This window comes from Ornithodoros turicata, chromosome 2 (genome assembly GCF_037126465.1).
Source record: "Ornithodoros turicata isolate Travis chromosome 2, ASM3712646v1, whole genome shotgun sequence".
NCBI classification, from domain to species: Eukaryota; Metazoa; Arthropoda; class Arachnida; order Ixodida; family Argasidae; genus Ornithodoros; species Ornithodoros turicata.
Genome location: NC_088202.1, coordinates 146,446,919 through 146,469,149, shown reverse-complemented (window position 1 = coordinate 146,469,149; position 22,231 = coordinate 146,446,919). Strand labels below are relative to the sequence as shown.

The window sequence follows — 22,231 nt, the reverse complement described above, 5'->3', positions numbered from 1 at the left end:
CTTCTGTGTATGTTTTGCACCGTATGTTTGCACTGACATCCAGTGGCACATCCAAGACCTGTATTTGAGGGAGGGTCATGGTGTATTTCGAGGCGCCTTGAGACATGAACAACAGTATTACACTATACAAGATGCACGAAAATATTCACTTACAAAAAATTTGAGGCTTATGGGGGGAATGTGCACGTACCTCACCCAAAGCCGTCGGATCTGCCACGGATTTAATGTACAAGAAAACTTTCTTTTTATTGCCCTTGAAAAATTAATTAAAATAATTTTATTTCAAGAACAAATACATAAGTCTACAACAGGATGGCCTGTGGGCCGTCCTTGCCATCGGCAGACGTAGCTATGTTGCCATCATTCTATGTACTTACGTGGAAGAGAATAAAGAAAACGCACAAAGAAAAAAGAAAAAAAAATCATGACATATCACATGAACCAAAGGTAAAAAAATGCTGCCCTTTTATCCGCCTCGTGTCTATATGGCCTTTCATAGCTTCATAGCTGTCGAAACTTTGTTACGATATTTATTTTGCCGTGGCTCTACAATTTTGAAGCGTAGCATCTCTCGTTACGCTCTCCTAATCGCGGATTACCAGCAATGCCCTGCAGCTAAAGAAAATGGCGGAATAAGGTACTGGCATCTTATAGGAAATAGCAGTTCATAATTTTTTTATAATTTACGTAAATAAATCTGGAAGCTGAGAATTTTTGGCAGGATTCTCGATCGCTCCACACATAGAAAAGTTTAGTTTGAACAGCCCATACATCCGGTTTGGTGAAAATTTAAACGTTTTCTGTGCCGGCAGCTGTTTTGTATAGGCAGAAGAATTTATCTTTGAAAACCCTATATACTAAAAAATGCGTATGAAACTTTGGTTTGTTGTGAAGAAATATTTCAGGAAATACCACACTTTTCTTCAGGAATCACACATATGCCATGAACCTCCTCATGATTCATTCTCAGAAAGAGTAACCAAAAGCTTCCCACTGAAACTTAAAGAAATTACATACAGACTGCAGACTCGTAGAGTCTTATTGAAACATCCGCAAACCATTTGAACTATCTACTGCAATGTGATATAAATTAGTGCGAAAAGAATGAGTGTGCATACCTTCATAAATTCTACCAAAGTACATTGAAGCAAGCAAACAAAGTATGACTGAACACACACACACGCGATTAGGAGTGGAACCATTTATAGTCACTTTAACTGCCTATTGTGTGCACTGTGACTACCTAGCAATGTTCATAGTCCTTATTGCACTTCTGGTTGCTTACTGCATTATAGGCATAGTAGCTTCATGAAGAGGTTCAGAGGTTCCTATTATGACATCTGAGAATGATCTTTACGACCTATAACTACAGGGCACACTATTTTCACGAGCGACCTTGGAGCTCCAAGGGGGGGGGGGCACGACCTCCTCCCCCCTCTCGGTACACCCATGCTCTCAAGTGTAACAAAATCATCTGTATACCCATAAACCAGCTTTTTGCATCAGCAATGCAGTCCTATACTTAACTGATAAGTCGATTGGACACGAAAAAAATTTTTGAATGTGAATGTGATTGATTCTCTCAAGTTTGAAGCAGCTATGACCTGTAATGCAGTAAACAACCGGATAAAGCTAGGTTTGCACTCCTAGCTCGAGAATGCACTGCTCTTGGCAGTGCATAGAGTAAGTCCACATTGCAGTATTGCTATACAGCAGTTGAGTTCTTTTTTTTTTTTCTTTGTTTGCTTCTCTTTGCAGATGTTAGGCCTTTCAAGTGTCCATACTGTAGTTACCATAGTCGCACAAATAGTCAACTCAAGGTTCACATGATGCGCCATTGTGGTGAGTGTGTTGTTTACTGCGTTGTTTACTTTTACTGTCGTGTTGTTTACTGCGGTTACGGCAGTTCAGCCTCTGTGTGCAGTAAGGGGATAAGTCGACCCATATCCTTTTCAACGCTTTTGCCTTAATGACATCTGAGTACTACTTGCAGAAATGTAGTGCGCAACTACTAGTTAAACTACTATTTCGAGTAGTTAACTGCAGTACCGTAATTTCACGCGTATAAGCCGCACCGCAGATAAGCCGCAGGACGCGTTTTTTGGGACGTTTTGAAAATTTTCTGGCAGATAAGCCGCACCCGCAGATAAGCCGCGGGCAATACGAGACGACTGATTTGTGCGACAAAAGAGACCATAGAGAAGTCCATAAACCCTGTGGTCCATACTCCGGGATCGGCACAGTGTACAACAGAGGAGGTCAGTTCTGGAGTTCTACCAAGATCGCATTGTGCCCTTGTGGGGGGTTTTTCGTGGACTGATGGGTCAGTGATCTTCCAGAAGACGTGAATCAGGAAGATCAATCTACTCGAATGTGGACCCGTCCCTGTTACGCACTGTTCGTGCATCTGCAGGGCAGTGCTGTTCCAGAGGCACTGTCGGCCCTTTCGTTAAAATCGGCGTATGGGGAAAATACCAGGAAAAAATAGTCATCAGATAAGCCGCACCGGTGGATAAGCCGCAGGGCGCCCGTGAGAAAAAAAAAATCGCGCATAAGCCGCGGCTAATACGCGTGAAAATACGGTAATTATGTGTCGTATTATGTTTGTCATGTAGGACACTATTTTTGAGAGCGTGCTCGTTTAGCAAGCACAATAAAGCCCGATCGTGGCCGCTCCACTACACACAGGTGACTTAACCCTTCCTGGCACCACCGTTGTTCAGCCATCGAGGTCTGACCCGTGAAAAATATTTTTCTTCCTGCACCAGAACCCTGTGCATGCGGTAGTATATAGTAAAAGGGTAATAGTAAAAGTCGTGCGCCTGGATTTCGTTCAATTTCTAGCAAGTCACACACCGAAAAGGGGAAAAAAATAATAAAACACTGTCAAGGAGCCCGCGAAGAGGGAATCACACACGTAACATGAAAAACGGTTAGGAGCAACTAATATTTATTCGAACAAGAACTTTCGTGCAAGAGACTGCACTTCACCTTGAACTTCTTGCACCTGAAGAAGTGCAGTCTCTTGCACGAAAGTTCTTGTTCGAATAAATATTAGTTGCTCCTAACCGTTTTTCATGTTACGTGTGTGAAGTCACACACCCTAAGACGATGCTAACAGGACATGCACGTAGAGCAGGCAGTGTATATGGTACACATTTTTTGCATTTCCTCTGTTCGAGGAATACCAGCTGCAATGACCTGACCAAATATTGACTCATACCCAGGCTGTCACACGGGCAGTCTTCAATGGCCGTTGAACATGCGCTCAGCGCCACCTAGTGTGTAACGTGTCAACCTGTCAGGAACCATAGCGTCCGATGCTGTTGGAGAAGTTCACGCGTTACACACTTGGTGGCGCTACGCGCACCTTCAATGGCCATTGGTTTCTATCCTCACTGAGGACTGGGATTTTTGGGATTTTTCAACTTAACCCCTCGTTGCGTACGGAGGTTTAATTGTGACATGCTCCATTACAAGGGTTCAGAGTAGGGTTGCTCATGGGCACCGTGAGAATAATTAATAAATTAATAATAATATTAATAATAATTATTATTATGAATTAATATCATTTATATATATCAATCAAATATATCATCATTAATATTATTAATTTAATTAATAATAAATAAATAAATAAATAAAAATTTAACTGAATTTTTATTGAAAGGTGGCACTTGACTTGACCGCAGGAATCAAGCAGTACCTCTGCCACGCCTGCAACTACAACGGAGTGACCCAGTCGGACCTAAACCGCCACTGCAAGACACGTGCCCATGTGCTCCGCACCCACAACGTCTGTCCCCACTGCGGGGTCGGGTTCCACACCCGGCCCCTCCTCGAGGACCACGTCCGGGTGTTCGACCACAGTTCCTCGCCCGCCTGCATCACCTGCGACGTCGACGACTGCTGCACCGACGACGGCGATGAGGTTGAGGAGGCCAACAACAACGACAGGAACTTCAAGTCCCAGAATGGTCACCACCAGCACGTTATTGGGGACGCCAGCGGTGGCGAAACTGCGTCGTCCAGTGGACGTTCCTCGGATGGAAGCAATCTGTGCTAAGTGCAACTCTTGTCTCTTTTTTTTTTTTTTTTGTTGTTTCTTTTCCCAGCGAGGACTGCTTCTGTGGCATATACTTTTGGACGTGTGCTGACGAGGGGAAATACTACTTGTTCTTCGAACTCAGGGGTCGCCTGGGGCGTACGCCCCCTGCGCTTTTACGAGACGGGTGTGCAATTTGTGGTGCAATTGAGTTATCTTTTGTTGTTATTGCAATTTGTTGCGGGTTGTTGCGAAAGGAGAATAGCGGGACGGTACAAACGTCGAAAGCAGTGTTGTATGGTACTGGTAGTGTGTACAGTACTTTTTTTTAGTAGCAGTGTAAAGCTAACACTACTTTTTCTAAATGAGAGGTGGAACGGTAAAGCTACAGTTTTATATATCTAAGTTTATGCGGGTATATTTTTTTTCACTTCGACGAAACTTGGCAATCGGAGCAACTGACGTTATGGTCAACACTAGTGGAAAGTACTGCTCGCGATGCAAAGTACTTAAGTACAATTTGAAAAGAAATTGCTGAATCTTGCTGTACTTCACAAAGTTACACAACCTTCTTATTCCAGGTGCTGCATCGCGTTTGAAATTATCCAGCAGTACTCCTGTTTTAGACCTGGTGTAAATTTATGGGCGACACTACTACTTTAGTACTTGAGTAACACACGTAGTACTGAACAACACTGTTTAGGGGGGGGGGGGGGGGGCAATAGTGAGCTTGTGCAAATTATCGTTGTTTTTTCGAAGCATATTTTTCTTTCACTTTAGTAGGCTCTTTCTCTTTTTTTTTTTCACCTTTGTACTGTGTTTTCTTGTCAAGCTCACAATACGGGTGCACAGAGCTTGCTTGGCCAAGCAAAGAATATGTAATGTTCAGATAGTATATGGGGTGTCAGACTCATGCAAAAAACACTAAATAGGAACAGTGTGTGAATGTGTTTTCTCGTTTTGCAAAAATCAACGCACAGTGGACATGTCATCCTGCAGTCGGGCACGACTCTTCCGACCTTCCTGGAAAACTAGATTCCTCGGTGCCGCCAGCCGGTGACAGTTCGATTCTGTTGTACTTGCACGGTAGTTATCCTAATATCAAGAAGTAATTGTAAGAATTAAGCCATTAATGGAAGTGAGAACCGATACGTTCGCTAAAACTTGAAGTTAACGCTCGATTCTTTCTCTTTTTTTTTTTACAAATGTTAGTTGGTGACGTGATGGACGTTTCAGTGACAATAACTCCCTTTAGTGGAGCAGAGGCAAGCGTCGAATTCAAGTTGAGGGACCGTTGATCTCGGTTGAAATGTTGATCAGCGTTGGTGAAAGCGGGCCTTAGAAGCAGCTTTGCTGTGCCCCTGTCATGATCAGCAGAGTAAACCTGCTTTCTTCAGAGCTTTAAAGTGAATAAAGTGCAATATGAAATTATAACGTTGAGATGGAACCAAAAGACGCGGACAGTGGTTAGAGAAGTAACATAGAGGACAGGACTAACGGTAACTAATATGATATTAGTTATTGTTAAAAACATTAACCGCAATCAGTAACAAAAAATCCGGAGGAAGTCTTACACCCTTGTCACGCAGGCAGCCTTAACGGCGGTTACGCCGAGGTTACGCGTAACTACAGCCGCAGTTACATGGTGAACGCGAATGTGGTTACTTCATTAACCGTGGTTAGCATAAAGCTTGCTTGGCAAGCTCTGTTTTGTGCTGGGTAACTGACAAAATGGCTGCGTGTGCATCAACATTGTGTGAATCCGGTGGATCCTCTTACAAATGTGTCAAATCCAAATCCAAAATGTGTCGAATCCGAATCCGAGTCCAAATCCGAATCCAAGGAAGGTTCTACGAATCCACGAATCTTTCGAATCCTTTTTTAAAAAAGAGTTTAAAAAGCCAAGAAGAAAAAAAAAAAAAACTTCTAGAGAAAAGCATTTTTAAGCAGAATGTGATGCCTTTGTTTCATGGAAAAACAAGTTAAATAATATGCTTGAGTTTCAGGAGAAAATATACCCACATTGTTCTTGTTAAACGTCATTTATTTAACGCGTTGTTCATCGACGACGAGAAACGCATAAATCCTCGAGTCTCAAGCAAAAACTGGGTTACTTTTATACTTGTAATTGTAACAGTTCCTGCCTCAACTCTCTCAGTCCAGAGCAAAGTAAAACAAACAAACAAGAAAACGCCTGTCGGTCAATGAGGCTTTCGGCAGGCTTTGGAGCCGCCAGTTTGATAAGATTGGGTTGGGGGATCCGAAAGATTGGATGCGCCATTTTGGGGCACTAGGATTCGGATTCGCGAATCTCGAATCCCTGCCTAGGACTTGCGGATTCGGTTTGCACATCCCTACTTAAAGCGTATCAATTGGCCTGTCGCAACGATGCAAGATAATAACAACACTGATGACTTAATAAGAAGATGCAGATGATGAGATGATGATGAGAAGATGGTGAGGATGAGGACGAGAAGATGATGATGACAAAGTGCTTGTCGAGCGAGGAAGGCAAAGGAGGCTATAAAATGCGCGAGGTAGAAAACCATTACGATATCCGTAAACTCTATCGCCGATTTGTGTGTAATAGCAGCGAACCACGGTTCACTGTAACTGCCGTTTGGTTGGCTTACTGCCATTAAACGTAACCGCAGGTAAAGCTCTCCATGTGACAGGTATATTACAGGGTGACAGGAATAGCACACTGACACGGACGACACACTGAATTAGAAACGCACACTGAGACCGTAACTTCCAACCATTTACTAAGGACGAATGAGGAATGATACAAAATCCAAAATGCCACACAACCAACATGGAAGCAGATTCAAGGACGTGGCGCAACTCCCCCCCCACCCCCACCCCCCCCGATTCTGACTCGCATGCTTTTGTGACTATTGTTTTGTGACTATTGTGAGTATTTTTTGTTTTTGTTTGTTTTTATACAAAGGTAAAGAAGAAAAGAAAAAGAAAACACACAACAGTCTGAAGCATGGGAGTCAGAATAGGGAACAAGTAGCACCATGTTCTTGAACCTGCTTCCTGTACTGTCTGCTTGAATTCAATGCGTGATCCAAATTATTGAATTCAACGAATGATCCGTTTCATGAATGATCTCTATCGAGACGTAGGAGCAGCCGCGAGCGTTCCCTTTTTTGTTTCGGTCGAAGTGTTCGCTTGAAATGGTCAGTAAAAAGCGAGAGAATTTGAAGCCAACAGCTTGGTGGACAATATTTCATGTACTTCATTAATGTTTGTGCTGTGCAAATACTTCAAAATGTAGTGGAACTGTGCAGTGCTGGGTATGAGGCATCTCTCGCAAAACACGAGTGTTTGTCTGCAGTGTGACATGTCAGCTGAATCTTTACAATTAGAATATTCTCGTGGCACCTTAGAGTGGACTAATTATACTCTTTATTCAAAGTAGATATTTACAAAGGTGAAGGAAATGAAACCATTGCATACCATGTAAGACTGTCATGTATGAGGAGAATTGTAACATTGCTACTTGCAGAGTCCACACTGACGGGATGGCATGCAGTTTTTCCACCCCATATGTGTGTGTGTGTGTGTGTCTGCATACATGTATTATAGTGGAGTGCAAAAAAGCATGTGCAGGCATGTTTTGCTGCCAGCTTAAACCCAGGGTTTGCAACAATAAGAGCTTTCTTGTATACACAGTGCTTACAAAATAGTCTTGTGCAATTCTGTGCAAGATGAGTTTTGTCTCTTTCGCATGATTTTTGTCATTTTTTTCGTGACTGTTTTTTTTTGCACTATGTGCCAGAACACTGATACGGGTCCGTCAGATCTGCAGCGCGGGCCACCGTTTTTTTTTGTCTGTCCTCTGTTTTCGGTGCCTGCCCCCAGGTCTGACAAGTTGTTTTTATTCGCAACGAATTACACTGTATACTTAGCAGAGAAACAGCCATGTTGTACAGTGCTGTTAGACGTTTGAGAGAATTATTTGTTGCGCATTGTTACGAACATGCTTTGGCTAATTAGACATGATTGACGTACGTGTAATTTAGTGTCTCAGAGAAAGGCAATAAACATGTCAAAGTATGCTTTTTTCTGTTTCCTGCGATGAGGCTTTGAAAACTTTCGTCAGGGTGCGACATATGTCCTTTCGAAGCACGAGAGCAAGCAACATGTCATGACAGAGAAGTACATGGCCAATGTGTTACTACATAATTAGCTTGTATCTCTGCAGTGCAATGGATCAGATAAAGAAAAGGATGCCTCACACCCAGATTGGTTAATACAAGGGCTATGTGAATGCAGTTTGATGAACTGTTTACATGAAGCAAGGCAGACATGGGCTTCTTGTGTAGTTTTCTGCATTAAATAGTTTTAATAGTTAGTTTTAATTGACATTCATTAATATAACTTAATGAATCTTGATTAACTTAATACTAATACTTAAGTACTTAACATTAATTTAACATTAATAGTTTTAACTTTAACAGTTTGCATTTGAAGTGTATAGTGTTTAGCTGACTATCATGCAAGTGGCCAAACGTATGCATTATACAGCTTCTACACGTCATAGAAAAGTATGTTCGGCATATTCCGGATTCGTCGATTCCCTCGCATATTTTGCAAGGTAAGTGCACGTAAGCTTTCCCTTAAGATGGCGCTCCACAAGATGGTCGAAAGCTGCCTGGAAATAAAAGAGAGCGAGAGGACTCTGCTCAAAACAATGGCTCTTTTATTTCGTCCTATAATGACACTATAAAGTTACACAAGATATCCTCGTTGTCTAAGCGTCTCACGAGTAAATTAACGGTTTCTTATATATAAGTATAGCTTTGTGATTCTGGCAGAAGTCTCATTTAACGAGATGTTTCAGCTCGTCCGCGTTCTCTCTGACGTATTTAGCAGTGTACGGGCAAGTAACCTTGGCGTGGATGTTTTTAGAGGCAATGTGGTCAAACGCTCCCTGAAAGTGAGACAGCAAGGTGTCATTAGTGCCGATAGACGAACAGATGATACATGTGGAACCCGTAAATTTTTTAATTTTTATTTTGATGTAGCCACGAGTGTCCGGGGACATAACACGGGAATGTTACAGTTTAGAAAAAAGCATTGATACATAGTTCTATATAACAGCAACTAATCAAAGATGATTGAACTTTCTTGGGGCAGTTAATTGAGGACTGCATTACAAGAACGTTGCGAAAAAGATTTGTAGGAAAGGGTTGATACTGATAATGTTCATAATTCGCCACCAAGATCGTGAGTGATGCCAGTTGTCAGGCTGTGTGTTAACCAGTGATGGCCACTGACTACTTCTACAGTAGTTTAACTACAACTACTAACTACTTTGCGATGGAGCAGCTTCTTGCTATGCGTGTGCTGTTCTGTTGTTTGTCCTAAACTTGCCTATGGACATCATACATTGCCAGGGTCTGTATCCACATGGTGTTGACTACACCTGCAGTGCACCTGTTGTTTATTGTCGCATTAAAAGTGCAAACAACACACCTTGGCAAGATGCTTCGCAATTCCCTGACCCCTCATCGACTCTGGGACTTCAGTATGGACCAGGTCTAGTGTTGTGGCATTGACAACTTCGTACTGGAGAACAGCCTTATCTGAAAGCATTGCAAAATCGTATCACGCCCTTAAATACAGCCGTAGAGATATACACAGGTGTAGTCTTAAATGAATAAACAAAAGTTCTCACAAATAGTGCATCATAATTCGTGGCATTACGTCGCGGGACAAGTATGATCATGAGCGACGCCACAGTGATCTGGTAGATAGTTTTGATGGACAGCATGTGTTCTGAAGGGGTGGAACACACGAACTGACAAATACAGGGTGCCTAAAGCTGAAAGGTTGCTACGCACTAACCTTTCCCCAATCTTATGAAGAACTCTTTATTCTTCTCGTCGTGTTCAACGTGAAACGGCTGCGACGAATATCGAGATGCGGCAGACATTAGAACAAATGATGTTCGCGCATTCCAATGAACCGGAACGGTACCAAGCGCTTTGCGAAGTATGGAGGCTGCCATTTTTAAAGATGTAATCATTTCGCGGCTTTTATTTTTTTAATTTGATAATTTCATATAATAATTTTAATTGTGTGATACTCCAACGAAATTAGGTAGGTTACTCCACGTTCTTGGTTCCAGGTTATCAGGCAGATCAGACCGGACACCAATGCCCATAGACCCATAGACACCACAGACAGTGCAGTGCCATCACGACATGCATCACGACTTCAATCCAACCCACAATCCAGCCGAAGTCCAGCCATTTGGACATTCCATGAACCAATCCACTCTATGTCAATCCAATCCGTGTAAAGAAAGATGGCGAACAGCGCGAACAAGCCGTCGGTTCAAGTTCGCTTCATATCCGACGACGATGTATTGGAACATATTTATTCATTGTCTGATATCAGAGAAAACAAGAAGAAGGGCGGTAAGCCTAACATGCAAATAGCAATGACAACGGTGTTAAGGCCTTTGGACGTTTGACCTAACTCCACTACCTTGCTCTTGTACAACCACGTAGGTCGACGAAAGCTGTCGTCTAAGAAATCAACGAAAGATGAACAAAGAGACGATGAAGGAACGCGGGAGGAGGTGCCGGTACCCGTAGGTTTGTGTGACTCTTATTCGGAACTTACGTGGGCCTGTCCTATGTGTGTGCTCGCTATATTACATCGTTTGTTCCTCACAGGCTTGCATGTTAAGGACGGTAGTACAACAGGAAGACAGATGTTCAGCCTGGACAGGACGCCGTCCTCGAAGCAGGGTACGTCGTGAGAGTGGACTACTAAGTAGTATAGTAATAGCCGAAGCCTGCCTCAGGTGCTCGGGTCACAAAAAGGAAAACTGCTTTACCAACTTTCTTAGTGGACGATGTAGTCGAATCATTAAAGCCTATCAGTATACTTGCAGCTTGGTACCAGAGTTGTTTCTGGTGGGGCTACGAGCAGTAAAATGAGACACACAGTTGAGTAACTCTATCAAATGGATTGTATGGAAGGTGCCGGTAATTGTGGCAAAATAGTAGCGTAAAACATACTTAAAGAGTGACTTTTTCGGGTTAAATGCCTATCTCAGATTCGGGAGGTAAAAGTTTAGTAAGAGAAATAGGGCGATAATTGTGCCTTCGTGTGTTACCAGGTGTTTTTGCTTCCCTCTTGTCTATTAATTATTCCTAATCTTTCTTTTTTTACCTACCAGCGCTAATCCCTGAAGGCATAGACAGTGTTGACACACATGGGCGTATCGTTGGGAATGTAAGTGACCCATTCTTACGTGCGTTACATGTGGCGACCTTTGTTCGTCACTTGAGGATTTCATAGTGGCTGGAGTTCGGGGAGATGTCGGGTTTTAGCAGAATGGCTCGGCGGCCATTTCGGGGGGGTGAATAACCGGGCGGAATCGCGTTTGACCCGAAAAAGTCACTCCCGAAACACGCTGCATCCTTGTCTACCTATTTGCCTACCTCGTTCGTTATATTCTGCACCATTTTCTCTCCTCTTCATCATTATTTCCCATCGTCTTAATCATCACAACATCTTCCACGTCATCTTTAGGTTCCAAGACTACAACGGACAAGATGAAGACACCGACGTCTTCGTGCTCGGAGAAGAAGGATACACCTTACAAGCTCCGTCGGAAGATCAAACAAAGTATGCCCGCTGATGGGTCCTTATGGTTATTTGGAAAATTAACTCGTACATTACGCAGAGCTCTCCAAGATGAAGGCTGACCAAGTGTCTTCCGCCGAATCGGATTCGGAAAGGAGCAGCGAGGACGAAGCTGATAAAGAAGATACGGTATGGAGCACAAGAATGAGATTAGGATTTGCATTTCTGTATCAGGTGGCTGTCTAGTTGCGGCTAGAAAATGGATTGGCTTTGGCTAGAGACACGAGCCGTTATCTGTATCAAGTGTGGACGTGTTTGTAACATAGTTTGCGTGGCCAGCGCCACCTAGAGAGAGAAAACCTTCTTGCTCGTCGACGTGACGTAACAACTAAGAGTCGACCAATCAGAATCGTGTTTTTAGCGGCTATAGCCAATCGCGAACGCGGGCTTTCGGCGGTCGTAGCCGCGGAGACGAGCCGCCGTCTGCCGGATGGGCATCCACTGTCGTCTGCAAGTAGTGCACGTCGCCGCAGATTAAGTGGGAAAAACAGAATAAAGCAGCTTTCTGTCGGCAACCGGCAGAGCGCGCAAATAACCGGCCCCGCCGGTGCCATACTGGCCTGGTGGCAACCCTAGTCGTCTGCTGCACGGAGAGATAACTGGGAGCAGAAATGAAAAAGAGAAAGATTTAAAAAAAAGTGCAAAAAGCGACGGCCCCTATTGGAGCGCGGTCTCTTCTGTAACCCTGGCGACGTCACAATCTTCCTCCTCGTCTCGGCCTCTGCAGAACGAGTCGAGTGGAAGTGCGTGCGTCGACGTTCGTGGACGTTTCGTTCCAAGAAAAAGACTGCGTACAGATATTTTTTTGTGTGTGTTTTTTAGTTGTCACGGCAAATCATGTCCTTTCGTAATTCCTAAGAAACAGGCTTTTCTTTTGGATGGCTTTCTGGGCTCCCTTAAAGCGACGCTGATTTTTTAAAACCCGTTTCTACGGTCTTATTTATGCAAACAGTTTTGAGCGTTCGGTTTGAATGGCGTTCATACGTGGTGCTCATACAGTCAAACTCCTTTACAGCGAACACCTTTCTAACGAAAATACCACTACAGCAAATTTTTTTCCGGTCCCGCCGGAGCCCCATAGGTCCAATAATGGACATCCTTTTTAACGAAAATACCTTTACTGCAATTTTTTTTTTGCTCTCCCCCGAGTTTCGTTGTAAAGGAGTTTGACTGTATAGTACAACATCTCTCTGAACGTGTCAGCAACTCAAAATGTCATTTGCTTCCTCCTTTTTTTAGGAAGCAGACTTGAAGAACTATTTCTCTCTCGTCAGTAAGGCCCGGTCAAAAACGTCTAACCACATGCTGTCCAAGCTTGGCAGGCCCATGCCCAGCATGGAAGAGATAAACCAGATCCTATCCCAGGCCACTGATCCCAACATCGGGCAGCGCAACAACCTTCTTCAAGAACACCGGCGAAACTTTTCCAAGTGGATGGCTTTACTCAAGTAAGCGACGTATTTTCCAAAACTTGTGGTTCCCAACTGGAGTTCTGCGGAGCTCGTCCTGCAGTTTCACAAACTTCACAGAATCGAGCTCACCTCCGTGAGCTCCGTCGAAAATCCCTCTCTACAGGGATGACAAGCTGAAGTTAGAAGGATTTGTACGTTAAGAACTCTGTATCTTGAGAGGAAAAAGGTATAACGTTTTAGAGTGTTACATGTTCCTGCAGTCTCAGAGTGCAGACTGAAACAAAATTTGCTAAAGCAGCTCACCTTATGGCATTCTGCTAATTTAACAATTTACAGAACTACAGTGCCAGCGAATATGTCGATAAGAAGCAAGATAGATTTTCATTGCTTAAAATTTACTTGCAATGCCCAAAATTCATTCAAACGAAACATGCAAATCCTGTGTGACTGGGTACCAGACAGACACCCCTGTCCCATCTCCGTGCATGAGAGGTGTAACACCCCTCTTGCCCCTGCATCTTCTGGCACCCCTGCCCCCCACAGATTTCTGCATTGAGTGCTTATGTCATTGGGTACTGTTTGGGTATCATTTGGTTCTCTCATGCTGTGCTGACAAAGATAATTGGACTATTGGACTATCGAACTGTGCTAATTGGGGAAGAGCTGTATTAACTCATGCTCTGAACTGGTCGTAAAAGTGTTGTAATCTGTGCGGAGACTTTGGGGTAGAATGCCAGAGCATGTTATCGTATTTCTTCTACTGATACATATCTCAATCATGACTCAAGATGTACTTCACCCAAAATCTAATTAATAATTTTATACTATAATATAAATAGAGAATATTAGAATCTGTAATAATATATATTCTAAATTAATTTTGCAGTAAAGAAGTAAGTACTTAGAGAGCTCAAATAACATAGTAATAAGTACCTACAAACTTATCACTGATTTCCCCTGAAAGTAATGGAGAGTGCTGTCCAGAGCATGTACGTGTCTCTAACCTGAACTGGACAGCATCAAATTTTTTAATTTTTAATTTTTTTAAAACTAACGATTAGTTGCTTTCATGCGTAGGGGGCTGCAATAGGGATTTTGCTCGCTGCTTGTAGTCTAAAAACATGTGTTGGAAAAGCAGGCAAGAAATTACTTTTCTAAAGTAATATACTTTTAAGGATCCTGCAGTTTGTTACTCCTTTATAAGGAATAAGTGTTCGGGACAATCTTTGTGGCAATCTACATCTTTGTGAACTGCAGAAAGTGCTAACAGCTACTAATGATAAAACTTGTGAACTTGCAGGGAGGGTTTCAACCTTCTGCTGTACGGTGTTGGCTCCAAAATAAAACTGATGCAAAATTTCAAAGAGGACTATCTCTCCAACCATGCGTGCGTCACCATCAACGGATTCAACCCCGGCATCACAACCCAAGAGGTGGCGTTACTTTGCTGTGTCGTTTTTGTGGGGGGTCCCCGAAATCCACCATTAAGAATAAACGTTTAAGAATAAAACATTCAAGAATAATCCGCTTAAAAAATACACGGTTAAAAATATATCTCCTAAAATAAACCGCTTACTGTCCACGCTTAGAGATCGCCGTTTAATAATCCACCATTAAAAATAAACTGTTTCAAAATCCCCTCACCATCAAGCACGGAGGAGGTCTGATTGCAATTTACGCCGGGTTATATCATGTTATGTTCGGTTAGTTTAGTTTGGTTTCGGTTAGTTTAGAATAGTTTAGGCTAGTTTGGTCCTGTGAGGTTAGGTTAAGCCCCTTGCTTGCAGTTCACCTTGATTTGGGCCATACCACATGACTCTAGCAACTGTAGGGTGGATTTGGGGGATTCTGAAACGATTTATTTTTAACGATATATTCTTAACCGTGGATACCTTAGCGTTTATATTTAAACAGGGATATTTCGCCGATTATTTTTGTGCGTTTATTTTTAAGCGTATATTCTGGGATATATATTTTTAACAGTGGGTACTTACGCGTTTATTTTTTAAAGGTTATTTTTAATGGTTTCAAACGGGATACACCCATTCTTGTCACTGTTATATAAATAGTTTTTCAGTTATTATTCAGTTTGCATGTTAATTTGATGTTGATGCATTTGATGTTTGTGGATGATTTAATGGATTCAATGTTCATTTCTCTATTCTTGTTATTTCTCTATCTTTTATTGTTTGCTTTTTTTTTGTTGCATGTATTGTATTTATATTGTCTGTGTGCTCTTGTAATGAGCTAATGCCTTCTATAACCCATGGACAGTCTTAGAGCAAATAGAATGCTTTATGGGCGATATCATTGCTTATAACTATAAGCAGAGGTACTTATTTCCCATAGGACCGTTCTACAACAAGACAGCGGAATTCGTTTGAGCCAGTTTTCTGCACTGCACATAAATGGAGCCCTGACTAATATCTTTTTGCATTGTTGTTATCTATTCCGGGGTGTACGCTTACAGTGTCAGTCGTTTCATCTTGCTATACATAGTTCCACGGGACAAAATCTTTGCCTCGTGCTCCTTGTGGTTTCGGGTTTTATGATTTTGTAAAATAGGTGTGTGTGTTTGGGGGGAGGGGGTTAAAAATTGGGTTTTATTGCGGGAGTCTTAAACTAGGACAAAATCGCATCGTTCTCAGCTGGAAAAGTAGACTTTTTGGGTGGGAGATAAAAAATGATTAACATGATTATTTATTTATAAATAAATATTTATATAATATTTATTTATAAATATATAATTAAATTATTAAATTAATTATAATATAATAATATAATTTATAAATAATTTATTTATAAATAAATAAAAAAGGAAATGCAACACTAAAGTCATCAAGACATAATGCAAAAAACCAGCAAGGATGTACACATATAGATCCTGTGAACAACAGTGGAAAAAAAAAAAGAAAACGTAAAGAAGAGTCAGGGGAGAGATAACAAATTGGTGATGGCCGCCTGAAACTGGGGATGATTAGTGAAACCTTATTTTCCTTTCCAAATTTTTTCCTTATTTTCCTTATTTCAAACCTTATTATGTGACAACACACGATATAACACACTCTGATTATGATGTGGACCAGCTATGCTGAATGTGCAGTGCTTAGCATTCCCTGGTGCTCTTATTTGTGGCTGATTTGGCACTCTGTCGAGTTATTTTTCGGCTTCTACCCTGAGTGCCGATGTGCCGATCAGAGGGATAAAAACGGGCTTTGGCGGGTGTAACCTTAAAACACAAGGTCCTGTGCATGAACATGGGAGCAAATAAGATAAACATATAGGTGTAAGGGGTAGGCGGGCGTGCTGAGTTGTCTGTCCTCACTTTGGGCACTGTAGTGCAGAAGGAAGGTGCACCTATGTGTTGTAATCCACAACAGAGGGGAGGTCAAGGTTCAAACATCATCAGGGCCCTATGTAGTTACCTACGCATTACGGTTACGGTTTATTTCTGGACATTAAAGGCTCGACTGTTTTTGTCTTTCAAGTTCAAGAGCTGCCTACCATGAGTTTAGCTAACACGACAAAAATGGGGAATGCAGATTTTTACTGTGGGATTTTGAGATGATTGACGTGTGATGTGTTTTTTTTTTTTTGCAAAAGGCCGTAACTGTGGTGCAACATCAGCTGGCTGCTTTACCGCATACATAGTTTATTGTCCGTAGCTTATTACTAGAGCTAGGCGAATGGCGAAATTTTTACGAGCGACTAGTTTATGAACATTTCGCTTACACCGCGACTCGAATCCGAATAATTTCTTCACATGGCGAATCAAATTCGAAGAATTTCGAATAATTATGGTGAAATACTTTGTGGTGTTGCACTCATTAGATGATGTTCTGCTCCAGACATGTGAGCCTTTTCGACCAGCATACATATCAACAACATACATCAGCAACATACATATCATGAGAGAAGGGTTCCCCTGTGTTGTGTGCAGTATGCTGCATTAGTGGGGTGAACGGCATTGAGAGTTAGTCAACATGTTCCATGCAGCCTGCTTTGCATGTGTCTCTCCTCATTTCAATGCTTACATTGTGAATTTCCTGTACCTTTAGAAGCTTTTTAGAAGCTGCACATACTTCCATCTGTTACTGAACAACAAAGTTTGAGAGTACATTTACTGGAACCTGCCGTTCCCAGAGTATAGTTACGACCGTGAGCTCAGAAAATTTGTAGACTTTGCTGACAGATTATTGTAAGCAGCACGAAGCGGGCTTCACCTAATGCTCGGGAGTAATGAGGTGAAGCCGACTTGCAGAATGGCGATAGCAGTACCTCGCTTCAAATATATCCGCGAAAAAAAATATCAGAAAATTTCGAATACTGCAAATATGTTGCAAATAGCATTCAAACAGCTTCAGATATTCGTTTCATATTCGAAATTTGGAATATTCGCGCAGCTGTACTTATTACGGCTGTCCTGACGAGATTTTTTTCCCCCCTTTGTTCTTTCAGTTCCCTCTCAATTTAAATCGATCGAAAATTACTTTTACAGGTTGTGACCACAATCTTGCGACAGGTTATGAGAGAGGAGACCCTCATCCCTGGTCTCACAAACCAGGTGGAACGAATTAGGGAGCATTACTCGCAGAAAGGTGAGTATCTTACCTCCGCTATCATCTTGCCTCTTTTCTTCAACGAGTAATTCACACACACAAAAAAAGCCTACCTATTGGAGGCGCTATGTGTTGTATTTGTTCCTAGATTGAGCTTGCCTCAGCTCATTTTGCCTGTCTATCTCTCCTGTCCTCTTTACCCGTATTTATTTATTTGTTATTTATTTATATATTATATATACAGGGTGTGTGCAGAAAAACATGACCCGCATTTTTACATGTAACTCGTTGTCTACTTAGCCGAGGAACTTCCGGTGGCGCACGACGGCGTATTTATGCGTGCGAAAGCCACAAAAAAATCCTGGAAGCCATACTCAGTGTAAAAAAATAAACAGCGCACGAAAACATGGGCTTCCATGCATTAGAATAGGGCGGTCATGACAGTGCATGGTAGTGCATTTCGTCTCAGGAGAGTTATGTGCAGGCACCGCTAGGGGTACTGCCGATGAGCATCCATGTGGGACATCGTTTCGATATATGCACCGATAGCTCCCCTAGCGGTACTTGAACACAACTCTCCTACGTCCACCGTGTTGCCCTTTCACATACACCCTGTTGTCCGCCATGTTGCCCTATTCTGATGCACGGAAGCCGACGTTTTCGTTGTTCCGTTTATTTTTAAAGCTGAGTGTGGCTTCCACAATTTTTCTGCAGATTTCGCACACATAAATGCGCCATCGTGCGCCACCGGAAGTTTGTTAGTTAGGTAGGCAACAAGCTATGTGCCTAAATGCGGGTCATGTTTTTCTGCACACACCCTGTATATATTTATATTTATTTGTATATTTATATATTTTATTTATTTATTTATTTATTATTATTATTATTATTATTTATTTTTATTTTTTTCACGCTGCATAGACACGGATGAGCTGTTCCTTCTCGTGAACAACATTGATGGCTCTGGCCTGAGGCACTCGAAGGCACAAGGGTTGTTCACACAACTGGCACGCTCCCCTCGGATCCATATAATCGCCTCTGTGGACCACATCAACGCATCCTTATGTGAGTACGTTTTTACCATAGACCGAAAAGTTACCCGTAAGGAAGAACTCGTTACAAGTTGAGTTACCGTGTGAAAAATGTAACGAAGTTAATAACGAAGTTCTTCAGCTTGAAATGTAACTCGCAGTTACGGAGTTACTTAAAAAAAAAGGAACGAGTTACTTCCAAGTTGCTTCGGACACAAAATAGCACTACACAGGTGCAGCGCGCGTGAGCGGTAGAGTCAGACCTTGAGTTGCCTGCGGAGCAGTGCAACACACTTAGATTGCTTTCGTTTATGTCCAACAATTCGAACGCTTTGCATCGTACTCCCTGTTGGCGCACAATGGTTCAGCTTCATTTCAATAGCAGCAGTTCTTACTTCCTCCAGTATGTTAATGAGGGATAGCAACTTATACATATTTCCAGTGTGTTAATGAGGGATAGCTACTTTTATGTATCTCCAGTATGTTAATAAAGGGTAGCCACTTATACGTATCTCCAGTATGTTAATAAAGGGTAGCTACTTATACATATCTCCAGTATGTTAATAAAGGGTAGCTACTAATACATATCTCCAGTATGTTAATGAGGGATAGCTACTTATACATATCTCCAGTATGTTAATAAAGGGTAGCTACTAATACATATCTCCAGTATGCTAATGAGGGATAGCTACATATACATATCTCCAGTATGTTAATAAAGGGTAGCTACTTATACGTACCTCCAGCATGTTAATGAGGGATAGCTACTTATACATATCTCCAGTATGTTAATAAAGGGTAGCTACTTATACGTGTCTCCAGTATGTTGATGAGGGATAGCTACTTATACGTATCTCCAGTATGGGACCAGGAGCAGATGAAGACTCTTTCATTTGTCTGGATCAATGCCACTACCTTCGAGCCCTACGTGCTGGAATCCAGTCTTGAGCCCCTGAAGAACGACGCTTCGACGACGCTCGGCTCGCTGCAGCACGTCTTCTGCAGTCTAACCCCAAATGCGAAAAAGATCTTCCTGCTCATTGCACGCTACCAAATTGACCATAAAGATTCTCCTGGTTATATTGGTGAGTTACGACACTTACCTCTGCACTTACGGTTATTTTGCATTAGAGACTTGCGCCTATACTCCTGTCAGACATGAAATTGAATGTGATTCCCAGCGAATGGCATTTACACTGAAAGTCATTCATTCGCTGCCACATGAGAACGTTAACATTCGCTTTTCCAGCACTAACTGCGTATTCTCGATGAGAGCCGCAGTAAAAAAGTGGCACTGTCGTATTTTAGTAAGGAAAACATGCAAACAAAAACTTATTGGTTGATATGATTTCATTCTTTACATGAAAGAGGACGTCTTCAAACAATTTGCAAGTACTATCTACCCTAATTCCCAGTCAACTTCAGTGCCTAAGTGTAACGTTGGCCGTATTAATTCGTTGTGTTTGCTTTGAACCTGTATATCATCATGTGCAGTTTTGAACTAAAATTTTTGCTTCCACACTGTTCCTAAAAAGTTTTCTAAAAAAATATTACTATTACTATATTACTATCTATAAAAAATTACAAGAAATTGACACACCATCCCCAATATGATGTGCCCTCATAGAGCATCATTGTCATAATTTGTGAATGGCATTTTTCTTCGCTGTGTAGCTCTATGCAGCACAGACAAATGATATTCAGTATGAAGATCATTGGCTGGAAATGACCTTCAGGGGTGTTGACAGGGGTGTGACAGGGGTATTACTCTATACTATACTTGTACTTACCCTTTGGTACAGTTATGTCCTCTTGGTAACTCTGTTAACTTTATGTGTGTTTCTTCAGTTAACCTAAATTCTTGAAGGGATAGTTCACCATGATTTCTCTAATTGCAGGTTTGTCTTTCCAAGAGTGCTACAAACGTTGCCGTGAGGCTTTCTTAGTGAACAGCGACCTGACGCTACGAACTCAGCTCACAGAGTTCTTGGATCACATGTTGCTGAAGATTAAAAAGGTCATTATCTTTTTTTGATCGAGCATCTCTAGTATTTAAAACGTGATTTTGCCCATGATATGTCTTGCTCGCATGTCGGAGGTGTCCGAATGGGGGCGCGAGGGGGGGCAGCCGCCCCTCTTTCGTGCATGGAGGTCAGGCAGGGGCTTTGGTATTTTTGCAGGGTTTGCATGTTCATTCACCTCTATGAACTTTGCTTGCTGTCAGTTACATTTTTGCCTTATGTTCAAAGAGAATTAGCTGCTCCAAGGTCACACGGTGACATGGGTCCTAATAAATGGAGCGGCACAAGCCAGCTTTGGTGACCCCGTGCGCACCCAAAACATGTTTGAGGTTCCACACAAGCGCACTGGCAACAATGCTACTTCTTTAAAGCTCCAAAGCACTTGGGTCCCCTATTCTGAGACCCTCTAGTGACTCGTTTTGTTAGTGACGTCATAAACCCGCAAGAGTTCGATGAACGTTAAATTTCTAGACTGATTCGCAAGCTTTACCTCTCTAATCAAAGTTTGCAATCACTCCCTTTTATATGGCCTTTATAATTTTCAAATGGTGAGTTTGAAGGCAAAGAACTTGGTTTCTAAACTTGATGGGTAATTGGGTTTGTCATGCCACATCTGTTTGTTTAGTTGCACGCTCTCACGAAAGTCGCATGTGTCCCTGTGCGAATGGACGTGCGGAACCAAGAGTGCGGTGACGCAGGTGAAACAATTAGTTGTTTCCGAAGGGGTGCAAGGAGTCGCTGACATGAAAAACTAACAAGGTGACAGCTTTTTAAAAGTGACGCTGCCTCCAGGAAGGAGTCTGACATACACGAATGCAGTAAGGTTGAACGACAGCCAAAGTTTTCTCAATTTTCGGAACACAAGCTCGAATTTTGCAAACTACAGTAAATCCCGGTTATAACAGCCCCACTTATAACGAATTTCCGGTTGTAACAAACACATCGCAAACAACACTCAATATTTAACTCAGTGTAAGCAGATTCCATTTATAACAAACTTCCGGATATAACAAACAGTTTTTGCACGACTGTCAAGTTTGTCATAAACGAGATTCACCTGTATTTAGAATTCGATTCTCGGCAGGTTCGTGACGTCACTAACGCTTGGGTGAACGGGACCCAGTTGTACGGGTGCAATTATCCGAGTCAATCCGTTTCAATCCGTGTGACTATTTACTTCAGGGTCACGATGGAACGGACAACTTAATTATCCCGCTGGATGACGGCACTCTGGCTCTCTTCGTTCAGAAGCAAGAAGACGGTTGAATATCCTTCCTTGGTTCTTTTCTTATTTGTTTGTATTTGTTTTTAATTATTTTATGAGAAAAGCATTTTCTAACTTCTTTACCCTTTACGGTATTTTTGTAAATATACAATTGTTAAAGAGATCGCGTGCATGACAATAATGATTGAGTCAACCTCGATCCCTCGTTATGTATGCCTTCAACAAAAATGTGAAACTACATTAAACTTCAAGAATAATGCTATC

The 22,231-nt window shown here is 42.0% G+C and overlaps 3 protein-coding genes across 8 annotated transcripts in view; 2 read left to right on the top strand and 1 right to left on the bottom strand.

The window, feature by feature from the left end:
- LOC135386331 (zinc finger protein 236-like) overlaps positions 1-8,112 on the top strand; it is an 87,999-nt gene extending 79,887 nt beyond the window's left edge. For 3 of the 5 annotated variants that reach the window (XM_064616175.1, XM_064616176.1, XM_064616177.1), the window contains exons 6-7: positions 1,759-1,842; positions 3,693-8,112. In XM_064616175.1, the coding sequence (XP_064472245.1) occupies positions 1,759-1,842; positions 3,693-4,066 (458 nt within the window). In that variant the 3' untranslated portion in view covers positions 4,067-8,112. Of the gene's footprint in view, positions 1-1,758; positions 1,844-3,692 lie in introns of those variants that run through there. The other 2 variants (XR_010420665.1, XM_064616178.1) reach the window with 2 other exon arrangements.
- Positions 7,442-10,099, bottom strand: LOC135386332 (protein NATD1-like). 2 transcript variants are annotated; one of them, XM_064616179.1, is made up of 3 exons: positions 9,905-10,099; positions 9,533-9,642; positions 7,442-8,708 (listed from the first exon to the last, which is right to left on the bottom strand). In XM_064616179.1, the coding sequence occupies exons 1-3, from the start codon at positions 10,083-10,085 to the stop codon at positions 8,592-8,594; spliced, it is 408 nt and encodes a 135-aa protein (XP_064472249.1). In that variant the 5' UTR covers positions 10,086-10,099; the 3' UTR covers positions 7,442-8,591. The 2 variants fall into 2 exon arrangements, with proteins under 2 accessions (XP_064472249.1, XP_064472250.1); XM_064616180.1 differs by lacking the exon at positions 7,442-8,708 and adding an exon at positions 8,737-8,987 and having other exon boundaries at positions 9,905-10,095.
- Positions 10,100-10,316: 217 nt separating this feature from the next.
- Positions 10,317-22,229, top strand: LOC135386329 (origin recognition complex subunit 2-like). Its single transcript, XM_064616172.1, has 12 exons — positions 10,317-10,479; positions 10,573-10,659; positions 10,741-10,815; positions 11,606-11,701; positions 11,760-11,848; positions 12,959-13,167; positions 14,432-14,564; positions 17,630-17,729; positions 18,612-18,755; positions 19,582-19,806; positions 20,620-20,738; positions 21,925-22,229. The coding sequence occupies exons 1-12, from the start codon at positions 10,368-10,370 to the stop codon at positions 22,006-22,008; spliced, it is 1,473 nt and encodes a 490-aa protein (XP_064472242.1). The 5' UTR covers positions 10,317-10,367; the 3' UTR covers positions 22,009-22,229.
- Positions 22,230-22,231: the final 2 nt, after the last annotated feature.

What these genes read in the sequence shown, in the direction of transcription:
- LOC135386332 (XM_064616179.1), bottom strand. Translation starts at nt 10,085, where the DNA reads ATGATTACATCTTTAAAAATGGCAGCCTCCATACTTCGCAAAGCGCTT. An exon ending in CTTCATAAGATTGGGGAAAG is followed by an intron (nt 9,643 to 9,904) that starts GTTAGTGCGTAG and finishes CAATGCTTTCAG; the next exon opens with ATAAGGCTGTTCTCCAGTAC. An exon ending in TTGCGAAGCATCTTGCCAAG is followed by an intron (nt 8,709 to 9,532) that starts GTGTGTTGTTTG and finishes TTTTATTTCCAG; the next exon opens with GCAGCTTTCGACCATCTTGT.
- LOC135386329 (XM_064616172.1), top strand. Translation starts at nt 10,368, where the DNA reads ATGGCGAACAGCGCGAACAAGCCGTCGGTTCAAGTTCGCTTCATATCC. An exon ending in AGAAAACAAGAAGAAGGGCG is followed by an intron (nt 10,480 to 10,572) that starts GTAAGCCTAACA and finishes ACAACCACGTAG; the next exon opens with GTCGACGAAAGCTGTCGTCT. An exon ending in CCGGCATCACAACCCAAGAG is followed by an intron (nt 14,565 to 17,629) that starts GTGGCGTTACTT and finishes TTACTTTTACAG; the next exon opens with GTTGTGACCACAATCTTGCG.